The 17,480-nt window shown below is 37.6% G+C and overlaps 1 protein-coding gene and 2 non-coding genes across 3 annotated transcripts; all 3 read left to right on the top strand.

Annotated features, from left to right (window-relative positions):
• Positions 1 to 1,908: 1,908 nt before the first annotated feature.
• On the top strand, positions 1,909 to 2,015 carry LOC141287808 (U6 spliceosomal RNA). Its single transcript, XR_012339534.1, has one exon. It is a non-coding gene; the product is annotated as a U6 spliceosomal RNA (small nuclear RNA).
• Positions 2,016 to 2,101: 86 nt separating this feature from the next.
• Positions 2,102 to 3,119, top strand: pabpc1l (poly(A) binding protein, cytoplasmic 1-like). Its single transcript, XM_073819101.1, has 5 exons — positions 2,102 to 2,107; positions 2,286 to 2,388; positions 2,478 to 2,608; positions 2,694 to 2,771; positions 2,870 to 3,119. Exons 1-4 carry the CDS (start codon positions 2,102 to 2,104, stop codon positions 2,751 to 2,753), a joined length of 300 nt encoding a protein of 99 aa, XP_073675202.1. The 3' UTR covers positions 2,754 to 2,771; positions 2,870 to 3,119.
• A 4,690-nt stretch (positions 3,120 to 7,809) lies between these two features.
• LOC141287809 (U6 spliceosomal RNA) lies at positions 7,810 to 7,916 on the top strand. The gene has a single exon (XR_012339535.1). It is a non-coding gene; the product is annotated as a U6 spliceosomal RNA (small nuclear RNA).
• Positions 7,917 to 17,480: the final 9,564 nt, after the last annotated feature.

The following is a 17,480-nucleotide window of genomic DNA, read 5'->3' on the forward strand; positions in this document are numbered from 1 at the left end:
TATGACGTCACATCCCGTTTTTATGGCATCAAGTAATTATAAAATCAAAAAAGAAAGAAAGAAAAAGTAACTATAAAATCAAGCCTATTAGGAAAAACAAACACTTGAATCTTTAAAAACTTTATTTTAAAAACTACCTAAAATGATGGAAACCATCTTTTAAAAAAATTATTTAAAGTGTTATTTAAACGTCTCATTCGTTTATAGAGAGCACGTGGTTTATGACCTATACTTCAATCGGTTCATTCAAGTCATGACTCATGTAGGAAAGTTTTGAGTTGATAGCACATGAATGCCGTCACAAAGTCGTAAGTACAAGAGGGGAAACTCTTTAGTTTCCGAGTTGGGGCGTGTCAGTAAGAGTCAGGTTACAGTGCCTGATGAATAAAGCGTTTCAGAGGCTATACCTTCATTGGTTGCCAGACAAAATGTTTCCCTAAACTGTCATGGTTTTATTGGTTTACAGCCACATGCTAAAAATAAACGTCTCCTGACTAATAGAAGCGCTTGAGAATTCCCCGAGTAAACCTGCTCTAATGCTGCTCTTTAGCTGGTAATGTAGTACGAGGCTTATAATTAATGTAGAATGATCAAATAAAACCACAAATAGACTTCATTTGAGCTACTAAGTGCAACAAGTTGGCAGAATAGGAAAGGTTTAAATTAAGTAATTCGATCTAAATTCGCTATTTATCTGCTAATGCAGTAAAATACTGAAAAAGCCATAATTTATACTCGAGAGCCACCTAATGGCAGAGAAAGACATAATTTAGATTTAACAGACCTACTATACTTGAGAGCCTCTAGCGGTGAACTGAGACATTACAGCCTAAAGTAAAAATGCCAAATACAAATTAAGTTTTGCAGTGGTTCTTAGAACCTCAAATCACATTTCTGTAGATTTGTAAATGATCTGTTGTCTGTCTCTGAATGTAGTAGTGTTAAGTGAGTGAGTAAAGCTGCTGTAATGTGTATGAGGGTTTTGTGGAGCTGTGCAATGTGAACAGTGACAAAAGGCTAACATGTTAGCTCACTTTCTTTTTGACAAACTTTTTTTTTTTTTTTTTTTTTTTTAAGTGTAATATTTACATTTTATAAAATTTAAAATAAACTCTGCTGAAAAAAACAGCTAAAACCAGCCTAGGCTTAGCTAAAACCAGCTACTTCAATCTTAAACAAGCTGTTTAGTCTCCCAGCCTGACCAGATAAGAAAGTGGCCAAAACCCCTCTAAAACCAGCCTGCTGACCAACTATGACCAGCTAAAACCAGCCAACCAGCTTAGGCTGGTTTTAGCTGTTTTTTTTTTTTTTTTCCAGCAAACAAGTAGTAGGTTCACATTAAGGAATCATTAGATGCTAATGTACGTACATTTCAGACACACCATGCTCTCTATTTTGCTGTGAATTGTGCTGTAACCTAAGGATGTAAACATTTGTTTTTGCAGACGAGGAGATCCCTCTTTTGGCAGATGAAGGCAGTGTAGCTTCTAACTTTAAAAGAAGTTAAATATGAAGAGAAGACCTTTTGGGTGCTTCGGCTTCTTGTGTAATGATCTCACATGAGTCCCGAGAGCAGTCCTGACGTTGGGGGTTGGGAACTGCAGTGCGGGGGAGAAGAACAGATCACAAGGGCTGAATGCGTCACTGAAAAGAGACAATTTTATTGGCCTAGAGGGCCGCCTGATCTGCATACTTGTCTGTTTCTTGGCAGAAAAACATAAATTACACCAAGTATGTAGTTTAAGGATCAAAAAAGCATGCGAATACTTGCATCTGCATGTTGCAGCAACAGAAATGTGCTTGTATTGTCTTAGTAAATGACTAAATCATGGTTTAAACACTCACCACCTTCGCAGAAATTGTCTCGGAGACACCAGTATATATACCAGACGTCTAGACCACTTGTTCGTGCTTGCTTCGGCAGCACATATACTAAAATTGGAACGATACAGAGAAGATTAGCATGGCCCCTGCGCAAGGATGACACGCAAATTCGTGAAGCGTTCCTCATTTTTGATCAGTTTTTAATCGATTAACGTAATTAAGATGAAATTGGATTGAATAAAAGTCCTTTTGAAGTACATAGGAAGTGCCCAAAAACATGCACGTAAGTCAAACTTTGTGATTTGACACTGTGGTGGCATTTTATTTATGATGTAGAAAAGCCCTAGAAAAACAACTTCATGAAGTAAAAGTTCAAACCATGACAATGTGATGATTTGACACTCAGGAGCATTTAAATGGAGAAATATAACAGCCTCCTTTTGTATTTATGTTTGTTTAAGGTGGTGCAGAATATAGAGCCGGCGGTTCATGTGAGAGGCCAGGAGCCACTTACTGCCTCAATGCTGGCAGCTGCACCCTTAAAAGAGCAGAAACAACTCCTGGGTATGTGACGTGCACACACGTTCGCTTAAAGGTTAAAGTTTAAAAATGTGAACATGAGGGAAATGACCAAACCTTTGTATCCCATACAGGTGAGCGGCTGTATCCACTTATCCAGGCCTTGCATCCTACTCTTGCGGGAAAGATAACAGGCATGCTGCTGGAAATCGACAACTCTGAACTACTGCACATGCTTGAGTCTCCAGAGTCCCTGCACTCCAAGGTTCACCTGCTTAAAACAATTACTCAAAAATTAGTCTCGAAGATTAGATTTGGTTTGATTATTGTGCTTTCTTGCATTGGATTAGGTTGAAGAGGCTGTAGCGGTGCTTCAGGCTCATCAAGCCAAGGAACTGTCGGTAAAGTGAGGGATCTCTGTAAGGCAGGTAAGCATTATATTTGGCATTGATCATGTGTGATGTCAATTAGTAGCACATATGAGTGTTGAAAACAAATGTTGACTGATTTCATTTCATTTTTGCAGGCATGCACACTGAAAGTCTGTGAGGGTTGTTCCAGATAACGGGGAAAATAAAACAGCACTTCAGAGTCATGCTATTTAATGCATGATTCGCACACTGCAAATGTCCTTTTGCTCTCCACAGTGTTAAGTTTGTTCTGATTTTGTTTATATATATATATTAAAAAAAAAAAAGAAAATAGAAAAAAAGGAAAAGACAAAAATGGCTAAAAAAATATTTTTTGAAATTTCTGTGTGCAATAAAAAAAATTATCCTGACTTAATGGACACGCAAAATGAGTTTGAGTGTCTTTTCTTATCACAGTGATACTGAGTTTGTGGCAGGGACACATTTGCATTGACTACATATTTTTTTTCATTAAAACAAGCTTTAAGTTAATGAAAGTGTGTAATATTTTCCAACCTGAGATGTAGGCCTCCAATTCAACATACAGCTTTTAGCGAGCACAATATAAGGTTATTTAATTTTTGTGCTGAATGCTGAACATAAAGGTTTTATAATGGTTTTGCATGAATACAATTTAATTTTAGGTTTATGCATAGAAAATATCTGCTGAATTAAATCGAGTAATGTGATCTGCTTTTAACTTGATATACTCATAAGGCTACTGGTGCAGATATGTAACATAAACATGCTTTATTTATATATATATATATTTTTTTTTTTAATATAAGAGTTACATCTAAGAAATTTCTGTACGTTGATTTATTGTATGCTATTAGCAAACTTTACTTAATGTAAATAATATAATTAAGTACAATCGTTTTGGATAAATTGTGTTACATTCAGTTTTTGCAAATGTTTCAAGGCTTTTTTATAAACATTTTTTTTTCTTTGGATGATTTTGGAGAAAATGTTTCAAACGCCATTGTTTTATTGGCTGCTGGAGAAATGTTTCAGACACTGTCGTTACGTTGCCTGGTTAATAAAATGTTTCAGACGCTATCGTTTTATTGGCTGCTGGAGAAAATGTTTCAGACGCTATCGTTTCATTGGCTTTTGGACCAAAAATGTTTCAGACGCCATTGTTTTATTGGCTGCTGGAGAAAATGTTTCAGACACTGTCGTTGCATTGCCTGGTGAATAAAATGTTTCAGACGCTATCGTTTTATTGGTTGCTGGAGAAAATGTTTCATAAGCTATCGTTTCATTGGCTTTTGGACCAAAAATGTTTCAGACACTGTCGTTGCATTGCCTGATGAATAAAATGTTTCAGACGCTATCGTTTCATTGGCTTTTGGACCAAAAATGTTTCAGACGCCATTGTTTTATTGACTGCTGGAGAAAATGTTTCAGACACTGTCGTTACATTGCCTGGTGAATAAAATGTTTCAGACGCTATCGTTTTATTGGTTGCTCTAGAAAATGTTTCATAAGCTATAAAACATTAAATCACGTTAAGCGTTACAATGTTTTGCCAACTGCCCCAAGAATCATTCGTATAATGAAATTTAGATGGTAGGCCTACTGCAGACTAAAAAATTAAGTCATGTTAAGTGGTAACATTGCAGAACAGGAAAAGTTAAACTAAGCTTAAACTAAAACAGCCAAATACAAACTAGCAAGTTTAAGACATTTCTGTAGATTTGTGCATGATTTTGTCTGTCTCTATATGTTGTGGAGAAACATATACTTGAGAGCCTATAGTGGTGAACTGATACATTAAAGCTTAAACTAAAACAGCCAAATACAAGCTAGCAAGTTTAAAGTGCCCCTATTATGCCATTTTAAAGGTAGTTAATATTGTTGTAATAGTCTCTTAAAACAGGTTTACATGTATGCAAGTTCAAAAAAACACTTTAGTTTTCTCAAAAATTAGATTTATTTTTACCCCGTTTCTAAATGATTCGTAAACGACTCGTTTGAAGCAGTTCGAAGAATCAGTCTCTCTAAACCCCTCCTTTCCGTGAGCCCTCACTGCTGTGATTGGTCAGATGGTGCAGTCCTTCTGGATTGGTCTACCGCTACAGCGCAAAAACGAAACGCCTATTGGCATAACTGAATGACAGCTGTGGAGACCTGTTAATGCATAGAAAAGATAGCCTCGATTTTACCCTATCAATTCGAGCCGGAGTCTGACGATGAAACTGTTGAAGTGTCACATCGACAAGAAACTGTTTTGCAAGCACGACCGGAGCAGGACGTTTCTCAGTGGGTGTCATGTTACAATTTGCTTTTGTAAGCGAACCGGACACATCTCTACGTTGTGAACTTCAACACTGTAACGTACAACCCATAACACTGCGTTAAGCCATCGTTTATCATTATCATTACTTAAACTAATGGCGCTTTTCCACTACACAGTACCGGCTCACAGTACTGTAATAAGGCAGACAGACAGTCAAGCTGCATCAATCACAAGACTTTTTAGACTACATTGCACTCACAGCTGAACAACAGAACTACAGAAACGCAAGTTAGCCGGTTACCAAGACATGTGCGGGGTTGTTACACACCATAACGTACACAAAGACGTATTTTGAACGATCGCTAGAAAATACAATTATTAATCATACTTACAGGTAGAAGTTCAGAGGAGCAAGCCGGTCCAAATAAACTGGGCACTGATCCATTTTTTAAAACCAAGCGTTTGGTGAATCTCGCGTTGTAACGTTACTCCCCAAGATTGGAAAAGCAGTCATCAGTAATATGACGCGAACACAACACAAGATTGGAATTGGACTGCTGAGGTGTTGAAAAAATTAATGTTAACCACTCATTCTTGATAGTTTCATCTTTCGGAAGGGCATATAAAACAAATTCACTCTCACAGGCTGTCACAGCGCAGGGCGTCTTCTTGACATGATATAATCCACTTGAAAATGGTAGGCCTACTGTTTGTGGGCGGGCAAGTTGTTCGCGAAATTGAATGTGGGCGGACATTACGCAAATGTGTAGCTCGTGACGTGTGGCCGTTACAGAAAAAAGATTCGAATTGCTGACGACTCCTTTAGGCGAATGTGAGCCGACTCTTTTTTTTGTTAGACAAAAACTTTATTTATAGTGCACTGTCGGCGTCACAACTTTGCAGATAGTTTATGTTCACATACAGCTACATGACCCACTACATGAAATATCATATTTGAAAAGGCATAATAGGGGCACTTTAAGACTGCTTCTAGAGCCTCGTTCAGACTGTCAGCCCAAATCCGATTTTGTCTAGATCTGGATGGAATCAGATTTGAATAACTGACTGTCCACACAGTCATATCGCAACTGTTCAAATCCGATTTGTGTGTCCATAAGCGTTCTTTCGTTTTACGGAATGTGCGTTGGTTTCTATGGTAATGCCGTTGCTTTATTATGCCAACGCTAAAAACAATAACAGCAATACAGTTTGCAATATAGATGCTGTCTTGCGATATGACAACGTTGCCGTCGCGCTGGATTATATTTCGTCTTCTAAAGCAGCGGCAGAAATGCAGGAAGCTGGAATGTGCGACATTATTCTGTGCTGCCGTCTCTACTGGTATCAAAACTCAAAGAGGTGCGTATACTAGCTGTATATTGTCTTTTCCCGCTTGATTTGCAGTTCGCAACACAAGCTTGTTTCTGCAAAGACTTTTGTTATGTTTTCCACAAAAACGTCTGACGTGTTTACGTTTTATGTGGCATGAAAACGTGAAAAAGCAGAAATCCTATTTGAATAGGATTCCAAACCACATACGAATGTAGCTCGAAACGGATTTGACCAAATCAGATTTCATGTAGTTCGTTGCTGTTCAGACTACCTAAATATGATCGGATTTGCATACAAAACGGATTTGGGCTGACAGTCTGAACAAGGCTTAAGAAGCTCATATCCCATTTCTGTAACGTTAGATCTTTTGTCTGTCTCTGTATGAAATTGTCTTAATCCTATAGTAGTTGAGAAACATATACCTTATACTTGAGAGCCTCTTGTGGTGAACTGAGACATTACAGCTTAAACTCAAACAGTCAAATACAAACTATCAAGTTTAAGACAGCTTTTAGAGCCTCAAACCACATTTCTGTACATTTGTGGATGATCTTTTGTCTGTCTCTGTGTGTAATGGTCTTAAGTGAGTGAGGGAAGCAGCTTTAAGATGGATGAGGGTTATCTGGAGCTGACTTGTGAACATGTTTAGTGACAAAAGGCTAACATGTTAGCTCGCTTAAACTTAGTCCCAGACTAAAATGTACGTCTGAGCTGTTTTAACTGAAAGAAACTTGCACTGACTGATCTTAAAATATATCAGTGGCTTTGTTTTGTCTCAAGATGCACATTAGTAATGTTTTTTTTTCTATGGCACCTTCATAAAAATTACTTTAATGTTCTAATTGAACTATGGCCTAATCCTGGATTAGTCTGAGCTCTGTCTGTGAAACCAGGCCTTAAATGTTAATGTTATGAAACTTATTGCAACAGTAGATTCATTCAGACACTTTTTTCCTCTTTATTTTGAAGTGAATTGTGCTTGTGCAATCTTGAAGGCTATACATTTTAGTTTTTGCAGATGAGGAGATCCCTCTTGTGGCAGATGAAGGCAGTGTAGCTTCTAACTTTATAAAAAAAAGTTAAATATAAAACAAAGATCTTTGGGTGCTTTGGCTTCTAGTGTAGTGTTCTCACTAGTCCAGAGAGCAGTCCTGACGTTGGGGGTTGGGAACTGCTGTGTGGGGGAGGAGAACAGATCACATGGGCTGAGTGCGTCAGCACAAAGAGACAATTCTATTGGCCTAGAGGGCCGCCTGATTTACATACTCGTGTGTTTCTTGGCAGAACAACATAAATTACATCAAATATATAATATAAATATTTAGGAATGCACGTGAATACTTACAGTAGTATGTTCCAGCAACTAAAATGTGCTTGTATTGTCTTGGTAAATGACTAAATCATGGTTTAACCACACACCATCGTTGAGAAAACTGTCCCGTAGACCCCGGTATATATGCTAGAATTTTAGGCTACTTGTCCGTACTTGCTTCGGCAGTACATATACTAAAATTGGAACGATACAGAGAAGATTAGCATGGCCCCTGCGCAAGGATGACACGCAAATTCGTGAAGCGTTCCTCATTTTTGACCAGTTTTTAATCTATTAACGTAATTAAGATTTATTTGGATTGAAAAAAGGTCATTTTAAAATACATATAAAGTGCCTGAAACGTGCAGGCATATCAAACTTTGTGAATTGACAATGTGGAGGCATTTTAGTTACCATTTATTTATGACATAGAAAAACCTAGTACAACACATTCCAGGGGCCCTAGTTTACTCCTCTCTCGCAGTGTGAATTTTGCTGGCTGTAACTAAAATCCTTTTTATAGTAACTTGAATTAACCATACTGCTCAGTAGAGGGCGCTACTAGACCATAAAGTTAATTATGAGTATGCTACTTTCCACTGTAGTACTGTAAAATTTGTCAAATGAGAACTAATACATACATCCACTTTAGAGCAATTATGCTGAAAAACTATGGTGCCGACACTTCACAGTGTCTGATTATTTAGTATAAGTGGCAGCATGTTAAAACACCTGCTCAAAACAATCACTCAAGTCCAGAAGACATGTTGTCTCAAAGATGATTTTTGTTCAGTCATTGATCAGTCATTCAATCATGGTCTGTGAAGGTTGTAGAGAATGGAGAAAAAGAAAATGGTTAAAAACAGCACTTTAAAAATCATGCTATTTCATACTATCCACAGTGTTAAATTTGTATTCTGATTTGCTTCCAATTAAAAATAAAAAATGAAAATGAAAAAAAGGCTAATAAAATATATTTTGATAATTTTGTTTGCAAGGAAGAGCATAAATAAATGTTAAGAAATGTTTATAATAGTGATTTCAGTTTTTACAACCTGAATAATATCCAACAAACAAAGCTTTTATTGGTAAAAATTTAAGGTTTTTATTTATTCATATTTGTCCTGAATGCTAGAAAGAATAGTTAAAAATAAGTACAACTTATCAATATTAGTTTTATAGATAATGGTTTAGTTTTTTATATTTAGAAAATAGGAAATATCTACTGAATTAAATTGAATATAACTAATATTAGAGTTATAACTTAAAAAAATTAGTATGTCTACTTTTTGGCTGATCAGGATAATCAGTAAAGATGAACTGAAATGTAAACATTATAGTTCTAAACTACAATTGTTTTTGTAAAGACATAAGTGGCATTTTTATTTTCAAACAGCTATCATTTCATTGGTTGCTGGACAAAATGTTTCAAACACGATAGTTTTATTGGTTCTGGACGAAATGTTTCAGACGCTTTAATTTCATTGGCTACTGAACAAATTGTTTCTCGAAAGTGCCTTGGTCTAATTGGTTGAAAATCAGGTGTTATAATCTCCTAACTTTATTAGAGCTCTTGAGAAAGAAGGCCTTTAGGCCTGCTCTATCCTCCTTTGCAAGTGAGTATTTTTCAAAAAGAACGCGGTTTTATTAGAGACAAGGCAGTAAAGTGGAGAAAACGAGATGCATGTTGAATTGTCTTTTTTTACTTGACAACGCAATTATCAAAGACGTCGGCCTAGCAAAGATATTTCAGTTTTATCAGAAGCTTAAAGAAGAAGAGCCATTCATACCCCAGAATTGTAACACAGTGTATGATCTGTCCGTGTGGCAGCACTTTTATTCCATCCGTGCTTTTTATCCATATGCTGCTTTGGTTTCCTTTTAGCTGATCATATGATCACAGATACATTCACTCATATTGTAGTGATGTTAAGCATGACTATACGTTTTACACCTTTTTTTACTTACAGTATCCGTATACATGAGCAGTTGCACACCTACAGGTCACGAAAAAAAAAATGTTGTCGTCTGTTTAAATTGATGCGCTTTTGGTAAACACGCAATGCTGTCTGTTTGAGATCAATATAAAACTCTGAAACAGAAATAAACTATTTGAAGAGCAGGGTCCGCAGTCTGCCAAGTACTCCAGAGTGCAGCCAGACATTTTAAGTCAAAACACTGTGGTGAAACAAATCTATAAGAAACAGAGAAGATTGTCCTGCATCCTCGGAGAACGATGAAACAAATCCTCGCTCGGATCGGATGAATTGTTGCAAATTGTTTCACTCTGCGTCACGGCCAAACTGCTCCCCCATTGGCTGATTCTTTTAGACGTTGTCGCTCCTATTGGCCGAAAATCTCGCTGACCCCGCCCTCTGAGGTGTCTATCGGCTAAAAAGTTAGATTTTCGGCTTCTCTTACGAAGATGTCCACGGTTTCACACAGTGCATTCGTGCAGGTGTAGTGTGAAATAAGGCTGGAGGAATTACAAATGAGGTTTGTTTAACCTTGCTAAAATACGATTATTTTATAAAACGTACAATTATGGTTACACTTGTATATTGCTTATTACTTTTATGTATTATGTGCCAGTACCAAGTTACTTTGTATGATGATTCGTCTTCTGTGGATCAGCAAAAATAAAAGAAGAATTTGTTCTAAAATGATTACTACCAAACTATAACGTTAGATCCTGATTTTTATAACAAATTTATATAATCAAACGTGAGTAAAACTAGCAAATCCAATCTTTATTTGTAAATTACCAGTAATTTTGTTAGCATGCTGTCTCAAAAGACAAAATGTACAGTTCACAAGTTAGTTGAATATGTTTAGTTGTGTTTGGGTGTATTGTAGCAGTTTATTGTAAGTTGTATGCAGTGTTGGGGGTAACACGTTACAAGTAACGCAGGTTATGTAATAATATTACTTTTTCCAAGTAACTAGTGAAGTAACGCATTACTTTTTAATTGACAAGAAAACATCCGAGTTACTTTTTCAAATAAGTATCGCCAGTCAAATATCGCACCCCCACTCCCCCCACTCCCACACACAGCACAGCTGGTGGGTTTTTGTATCTGAGATATTAGATGTGTTCATGACCAAGTTCTATGCATGGTTAAATGTAATTATGATTAACATTTTCAATTTGTAAAACAATTTGTTACTAACAGACAAACAGATGAAGATCTACGGAGCTGCAGCTGGGACTATAGCCTGCGTCACCAATGTGGCCAATGCACACGGACAGTTTCTCAAACTATGGTACAGTAACTTGCTTTTCAAATAAAATGTATTAAACATAACAGCCATTCATACTCAAATGAGGGGGCATACATAAATTCTTAATGTATTTAAGCTTGACAGTAAGAAACGGAGATGAAGCCACAGAGTGGATTTCAAATCTGTCCCAAATACATAGCTTTAAATAAGAGTCTCGAATTGCATGTGGAAATAAAGTAGTTTAATGTAATTCTCTCAGTTGCTTATGCTCAACAGTTTCATAAAGCTGTTGTTTACTAGTTTGATGGTCAGCACAGCACAGAAACTCATGGGGAAAAATACACACAGTGAGCTTAATAAATAAAATACATTTTTAAAAACTTAATACATTTGAGCTGCATGTACATAACTCACATAAAGTAAAAATATCATAAAAAGAAATCTGGAGGATTATTAAAAATTAATCAGTGAAATGTCTGGTTTGGTAAAGAGATCAGCCACTTAGAGCAGGGGTTTTCAAACCTGTCCTGGAGCCTCCCCCGCCCTGCACATTTTGCTTGTCTCTCTCATCTAAAACACCTGATTCAAATCATCAGCTCATTAGTAGAGACTGCAAGACCTGAATTGGGTGTGCCTAATAAGGGAGACATACAAAATGTGCAGGGCAGGGGAGGCTCCAGGACAGGTTTGAAAACCCCTGCCTTAGAGTATACCATTATAAACTTGCTCGGGTGCAAGCAATCAACTTCCAGATTAAACACCAGGCTAACTGCCCCACCTGACATCAATAGTAGTGGTGTTGATTACTTCAGAATAAAACAAGCTGTTTCTTGAAGATTCCACTGTTAGTAGTGCATGGAAAAATGGATGCAAACATCCAAATTCTTGAGGGAAAACCTGCATCCCTCTGCTAGACAGCTTAAGATAGGAAAGTCATTCACCTTCCAACACCACAATTCCCCTAAACATACTGCCAAAACAACAACGAAATGGCTTAAGAAATAAAAAGGGCCAATATTCTAATAATATTAAATATTCTAATCTAAATAACTACGTATTCAAAACAATTTAAACATATTTACACCATCATATATATATATATATATGTGTGTATGTGTGTGTCTTCTCTTGACTTCTTCCATCCATTTCCAGATGGCTTTTCACAGAAGTAGACACCCTGGAACCGGCTGTGGACAAATTCTTTGGTCTTTGGCTGTCAACACTTTTGACAAAGGAACTGCTGCGGTATTTGCCACCTTCTAGGTGTCAAACCTTGCACTGCTGCGGCTGCCTCTGCAAACTTTATTTTAAATATAGAAAGCAGTATTTATATTGTAAGATGGCAAGAAAGCAGAGATGGCCTCCTGTCCATACCAACATAGACCAGGAACGGAGGGAGATCCTTCGGAAGAAGTTATCTTCACACATGGACAACACAACGTTACATGTCTGCAAGGCAGAAGCCTCAAAAAAAAAAAAAAAAACAACGGAGGAAGATGAAGTTCTGCAAACCACATTGGCCTCTGGTTATTTCTATGGAGGAAAGTGAGAAGAAGAGAAGGTGTTGAGAGAACCTGGAAGAAGATAGTTCGCAAGCCACTCCATCCACGTCCAAGCAGTGGCCTCCAAAAATAAAGACAGTCAAAGTGTCAGGTAAGATTTGTATGAAGTATCAATGAATGTAAAAGAATGAAGTCGTATAGAAGTCAACAAATGTCTAAAATAACTTTGTGTGTTTCTTCTACAGTTCTTCCATGTGCACCCTTGGCTGTGCTTGCTGCTCCATCAGCTGTGACTGATGCGGCCCTTAAAAAAGTGCCAAGGGCCACAGCCTGGAGAAGAAGGAAGAGGGCTAAAGAAGATGAGAAGGCCCTAAAGCATGGCAAAGCCACGGCACAGAGAAGGGATCATAAGGGATATTCCTACAGGCTGAGTTTAGGCACAGCTTTTACAGAGGTAAACACTTCTGTGCCACTATTGTGGGAAAGTCTGTCTCTGAGGCTTTCAGAACAGAAGAGGATAGCTGCTGCTGACAATGTCAGAGATGTTCCTCAGACAACAGCTTGGAGGAGGAAGAAGAAAGAAGAGGCCATTGCTGAAGGCCTTTCAAAGGAGGCCAAACCGTGCAAGATTTTTAGCTGCAGCCTGTGCCAGCAGCCAAAGACAAAGGAATATGGACACTCACAGTATGCTGGCAATGCCTTCTGCAGCACGATTGAAAAACTGTGGAACTTTGGTTGGCAGAGCAATGGGCCGTTGCTCTTATTGAATGAAGGTGTTTATGGTTGAATATTTTATCAATCTTTATCTTTTTTAATTTTGTTATACTGTTTAAATATGGTTTCTATTTTTTCTTTTAAACAATTTTATTTATATTTTTTCTTTGCCAATTCTGTTATACTCTTATTTTTCAATTTGTATTTAGTATTTTATTTACACTTACTTTTTTTCCCTTTTTTTTCTTGAAACAATAACCTCCTTCATACAATAACAGAAAAAAAGGTGGTCCAACAGACAAGGACCAGCAAAATAAGACTCTTTTTCACCTCTCTTTTTTCGTGTGGCTCAAGGAGGGCGATGCACTATCGCCCACCATGGGCCCCTGTTTCAATGTCTACCTACCTGATTCACACATCAACTCACCCAACAGTTTATAGGAGCATCTCACTTTATACCTTTATTACCTTTTTTGTAGTGAAAGATTGCACCACACCATGCTATGTTCCTTTTCCTTCCTTTCCTTCCTTCCTTTCCTTCTGCCATTCTCTTCATCTCTCTGTTTAATGTTGAAGGTGTTGTTGCGTGTGGCTGCTTGCTTCTCACAGTCATGTCATGTTTCCTGGAAAAAAAGAATATTTAAAAAATCAAAGGTCTTTTGAGAAAAGCCATAAAATGTAGAAAGTACAGGTATTACCTGGGACATCTATATTAATAGCTAAAGCAAACAGATTCTCATCTGGTGGTTCCTCTGCAGAAGCTGAGCTGGAAGCAGCTCTGTAAATATAAGTGTGAACTGTTAATAATTACAAGATAAATCTGTTAAAAAACAAACTAAAATAATAAGTGAAATTCATGCCTGGAGACAGACACATAATTAACTCAAGCACCGAATGGCATTGTTTAGTGTTTAGCCTACATGTATTTTGAAACTAATTTTTAACTATATTTCACTAACTTTATTATTCACACAGTATTTGCTATTTTATGTCCAAATCAATTTCCAGTTGATATTCTCAAAATGGTTATTCCAGAATTTCATGATCTTGAAGGCTTTGCTGTCTGTCACCCATCCCACAAAGCACAGCTGCTGTTACCTGCACTCTTGCAAAGTTTAACAGTACAACAACAAACAATATGTTCATGTAATCATATTGTGTAAATGTATGAATTATCTCTGTTATCTGGAAAAAGCCTTTTCTTCAAACAATTCGCGCTGTTGTGATCCCGCCCACAGATCAATCAGAATGCACGCTTTTTGGAACTTCGAAACGGACCAATGCCCAGCTACACACTAATGACGACTCGAGCCAGACGCTCGGCCAATCAGGATGCACGCTAACTGGAACAAGTGGAACAATAGTGGGTCTGTTGTTCCACTTGTTCCATTTAGCGTGCATCCGTTGTTCCACTTGTTCCATTTAGCGTGCATCCGTTGTTCCACTTGATCTAGTTAGCGTGCTTCCTGATTGGCCGGGCGTCTGGCTCGAGTCGTCATTAGTGTGCAGCTGGGCATTGGTCCGTTTCGAAGTTCCAAAAAGCGTGCATTCAGATTGATCTGTGGGCGGGATCACAACAGCGCGAATTGTTTGAAGAAAAGGCTTTTTCCAGATAACAGTGATTGTAAGATTTGTGCATCACTGTCTTTATTTTTTACACGCAATTTGCACCATTTCGACTTAAGAGGTAAGAGCAGTTGGCATCTTTTTTTCTATGCTTTGCTAGTGTTTTGCACTGTACTGTAAGTGATGGAAGTCATACCTGAGCTGTGATTGTGCTGTCAAAGGTTTTAATCTACCGCGTCCGCAAATTATTGGTTTAAAATACACAAATATTGTTAATTTCGTTCATTTACACAATATGGTTACATGAACATATTGTTTGTTGTTGTACTTGTTAAACTTTGCAAGAGTGCAGGTAACAGCAGCTGTGCTTTGTGGGATGGGTGACAGACAGCAAAGCCTTCAAGATCATGAAATTCTGGAATAACCATTTTGAGAATCAACTGGAAATTGATTTGGACTTAAAATAGCAAATACTGTGTCAATAATAAAGTTAGTGAAATATAGTTAAAAATTAGTTTCAAAATACACGTAGGCTAAACACTAAACAATGCCATTTGGTGCCACTGTATCCCTCCATGGATGTTAAAATCAGCACTTCCAGGCATAAATCTCACTTATTATTTTAGTTTGTTTGTTAACGGATTTATCTTGTAATTATTGACAGTTCACACTTATATTAACAGAGCTGCTTCCAGCTCAGCTTCTGCAGAGGAACCATCAGACGAGAATCTGTTTGCTTTTGCTATTAATATAGATGTCCCGGGCAATACCTGTACTTTCTACATTTTATGGCTTTTCTCCAAAGACCTTTGATTTTTTTTTAAAATATTCTTTTTTTCCAGGAAACATCACATGACTGTGAGAAGCAAGCAGCCACACGCAACAGCACCTTCAACATTAAACAGAGAGATGAAGAGAATGGCAGAAAAGGAACATAGCATGGTGTGGTGCAATCTTTCACTACAAAAAAGGTAATAAAGGTAAAGTGAGATGCTTCTATAAACTGTTGGGTGAGTTGATGTGTGAATCAGGCAGGTAGACATTGAAAGGCCCCATACATACCCAGGACCAGCCCTGCATCCCAGTGTAGATACTCCTCATCCTAAACAGTATGTGAGATTAGATTAATGCAAAGTATGCTGAAAAGAGTATGCAAAAGTCCCAGATGGTCTAATATTTCCAGTAGGTTTTCGAAGCGTGGATCAGTGCACAATCTTATGGCTATACTTGAATACTGCCCAGGACCCATTGTGCGGTTTAATGCTTCATTATGCACCAGTCAAGTGGTGTAGCACGAGTCTCTTTGAGGCCATGTGCCTAACTCTTGCTTTTGCATTGACCCTGCAGTCCATACATTAAATACACATTATGCTTTGGCTTCTACTCATTTATATGCAAAGTGTTCAGGTTTGTATCTAAATCAGTGGTTATCAACTGCAGTCCTGGGGACTCCTGTAGTCCTTTTCTGTGACTCTATCTTATCAGACACATTCAGTTCAGTTCATGGAGTCTAATGAGCTGATGATCTGAATAAGCTGTATTAAATAAAAAACACATACAAAATGTGCAGCGCATTGGGTCCCCAGGACTGAAATTGAGAACCACTGATCTAAATGCATTTCATCAGTACAAACTGAAAATGTAGGGGCTTTAGGGTTGACCCCTGTGCCAACGCTGCTTGCTGATATTTTTTTATTCTGTTTTTGTTAAGCGATCTGTTCTGAAAAATGCAAATTTATGCTTGCTTTCAGCTGTTAATGAACTTGCGGCTAGCTGTAACTTTTATCCACTACGTCAGCGGTTCCCAACCGGGGGGTCGCGACCCGCTAGGGGGCCTCAGTGATCCTCCAGGGGGGTCGCGAGATATCTTAAAAATAATTTAAATATTATCCTATAATTGTTTAATTTCATTATTAATATGCTAAATGAAAATAATAAAAGCACAGCCTCTCTCGTGTTCTGTGATCGATTGCTTCAGACTTGGCGCAGCAAGCCTCATCGCACTGTTAAATACAGACTAAATGGCGGCTCAAAACTTCCAAACGCTGTACGCAAACTACTGTTTCATCTCTCAGCTGCATGCATGAAGCAAACCGTCGCTCTAATGTAAAGGTAAAAATGATTAGTGTCATAATAACGAACTTGCGCATGCCTAATGTATAACACTCGTGTATGTCAAAGTCGTACATGAGACACGCAAGTCCGCTATTGATTCACAAACTATGCGCGCTCTCAATGCTCTGATCCCTATCTTATTTTTGCGTGAAATTTCAAACATTTGCCTAGTTGTCCAAATTATTGTCCTGTGAGTGTTTTATAATGGATGCTCGCCCATAGAAGAGGAGTCAGGCGCGCACAGACAGAGTTCACTGATCCCAAACCTTCACATCGATGTGTTTCAACAGAATTAGAATGCATTTGCTGTATTTTGAATTTGTGTATTAGTTTTTAATGGATACAAACAGTAGATATTCAGTCAGTCAATTTCAAAGGGATAGGTTTAGTGGTCTTTTGGTATCTCCCTGTTATACGGCAGGTTCACTTATTTAAGAAAAAGTACTCTGAAGTTGTAAAGAATGTCTGAAGTAAAATAATTTTAAAAGTTAGAATTGAGCAGAGGTTTTCTTTAAAGATTATAAGGTATATTTTAAGTTTTAATTTAAAGTTTGTTTGAATTTTGAGTTTTTTTATAACATGCAGTAGAAGAATAATAAGGCAAAACAAATGTTTTGGTTAATAAAAAAGGTTTCAAAATAAATACTTTTTCTTTACTGCGGAAGTACAGTATAAGAGGACATGTCAGGCATAGGGGGGCCTTGCAAAATTGTCCGGAGAAG

This window comes from Garra rufa, chromosome 15, assembly GCF_049309525.1.
Source record: "Garra rufa chromosome 15, GarRuf1.0, whole genome shotgun sequence".
NCBI classification, from domain to species: Eukaryota; Metazoa; Chordata; class Actinopteri; order Cypriniformes; family Cyprinidae; genus Garra; species Garra rufa.

Excerpts from the sequence above, each read along its gene's own strand:
- pabpc1l (XM_073819101.1), top strand. Across the intron at positions 2,389-2,477 it reads AGAGCAGAAACAACTCCTGG|GTGAGCGGCTGTATCCACTT; the intron begins GTATGTGACGTG and ends TATCCCATACAG. Across the intron at positions 2,609-2,693 it reads CAGAGTCCCTGCACTCCAAG|GTTGAAGAGGCTGTAGCGGT; the intron begins GTTCACCTGCTT and ends GCATTGGATTAG.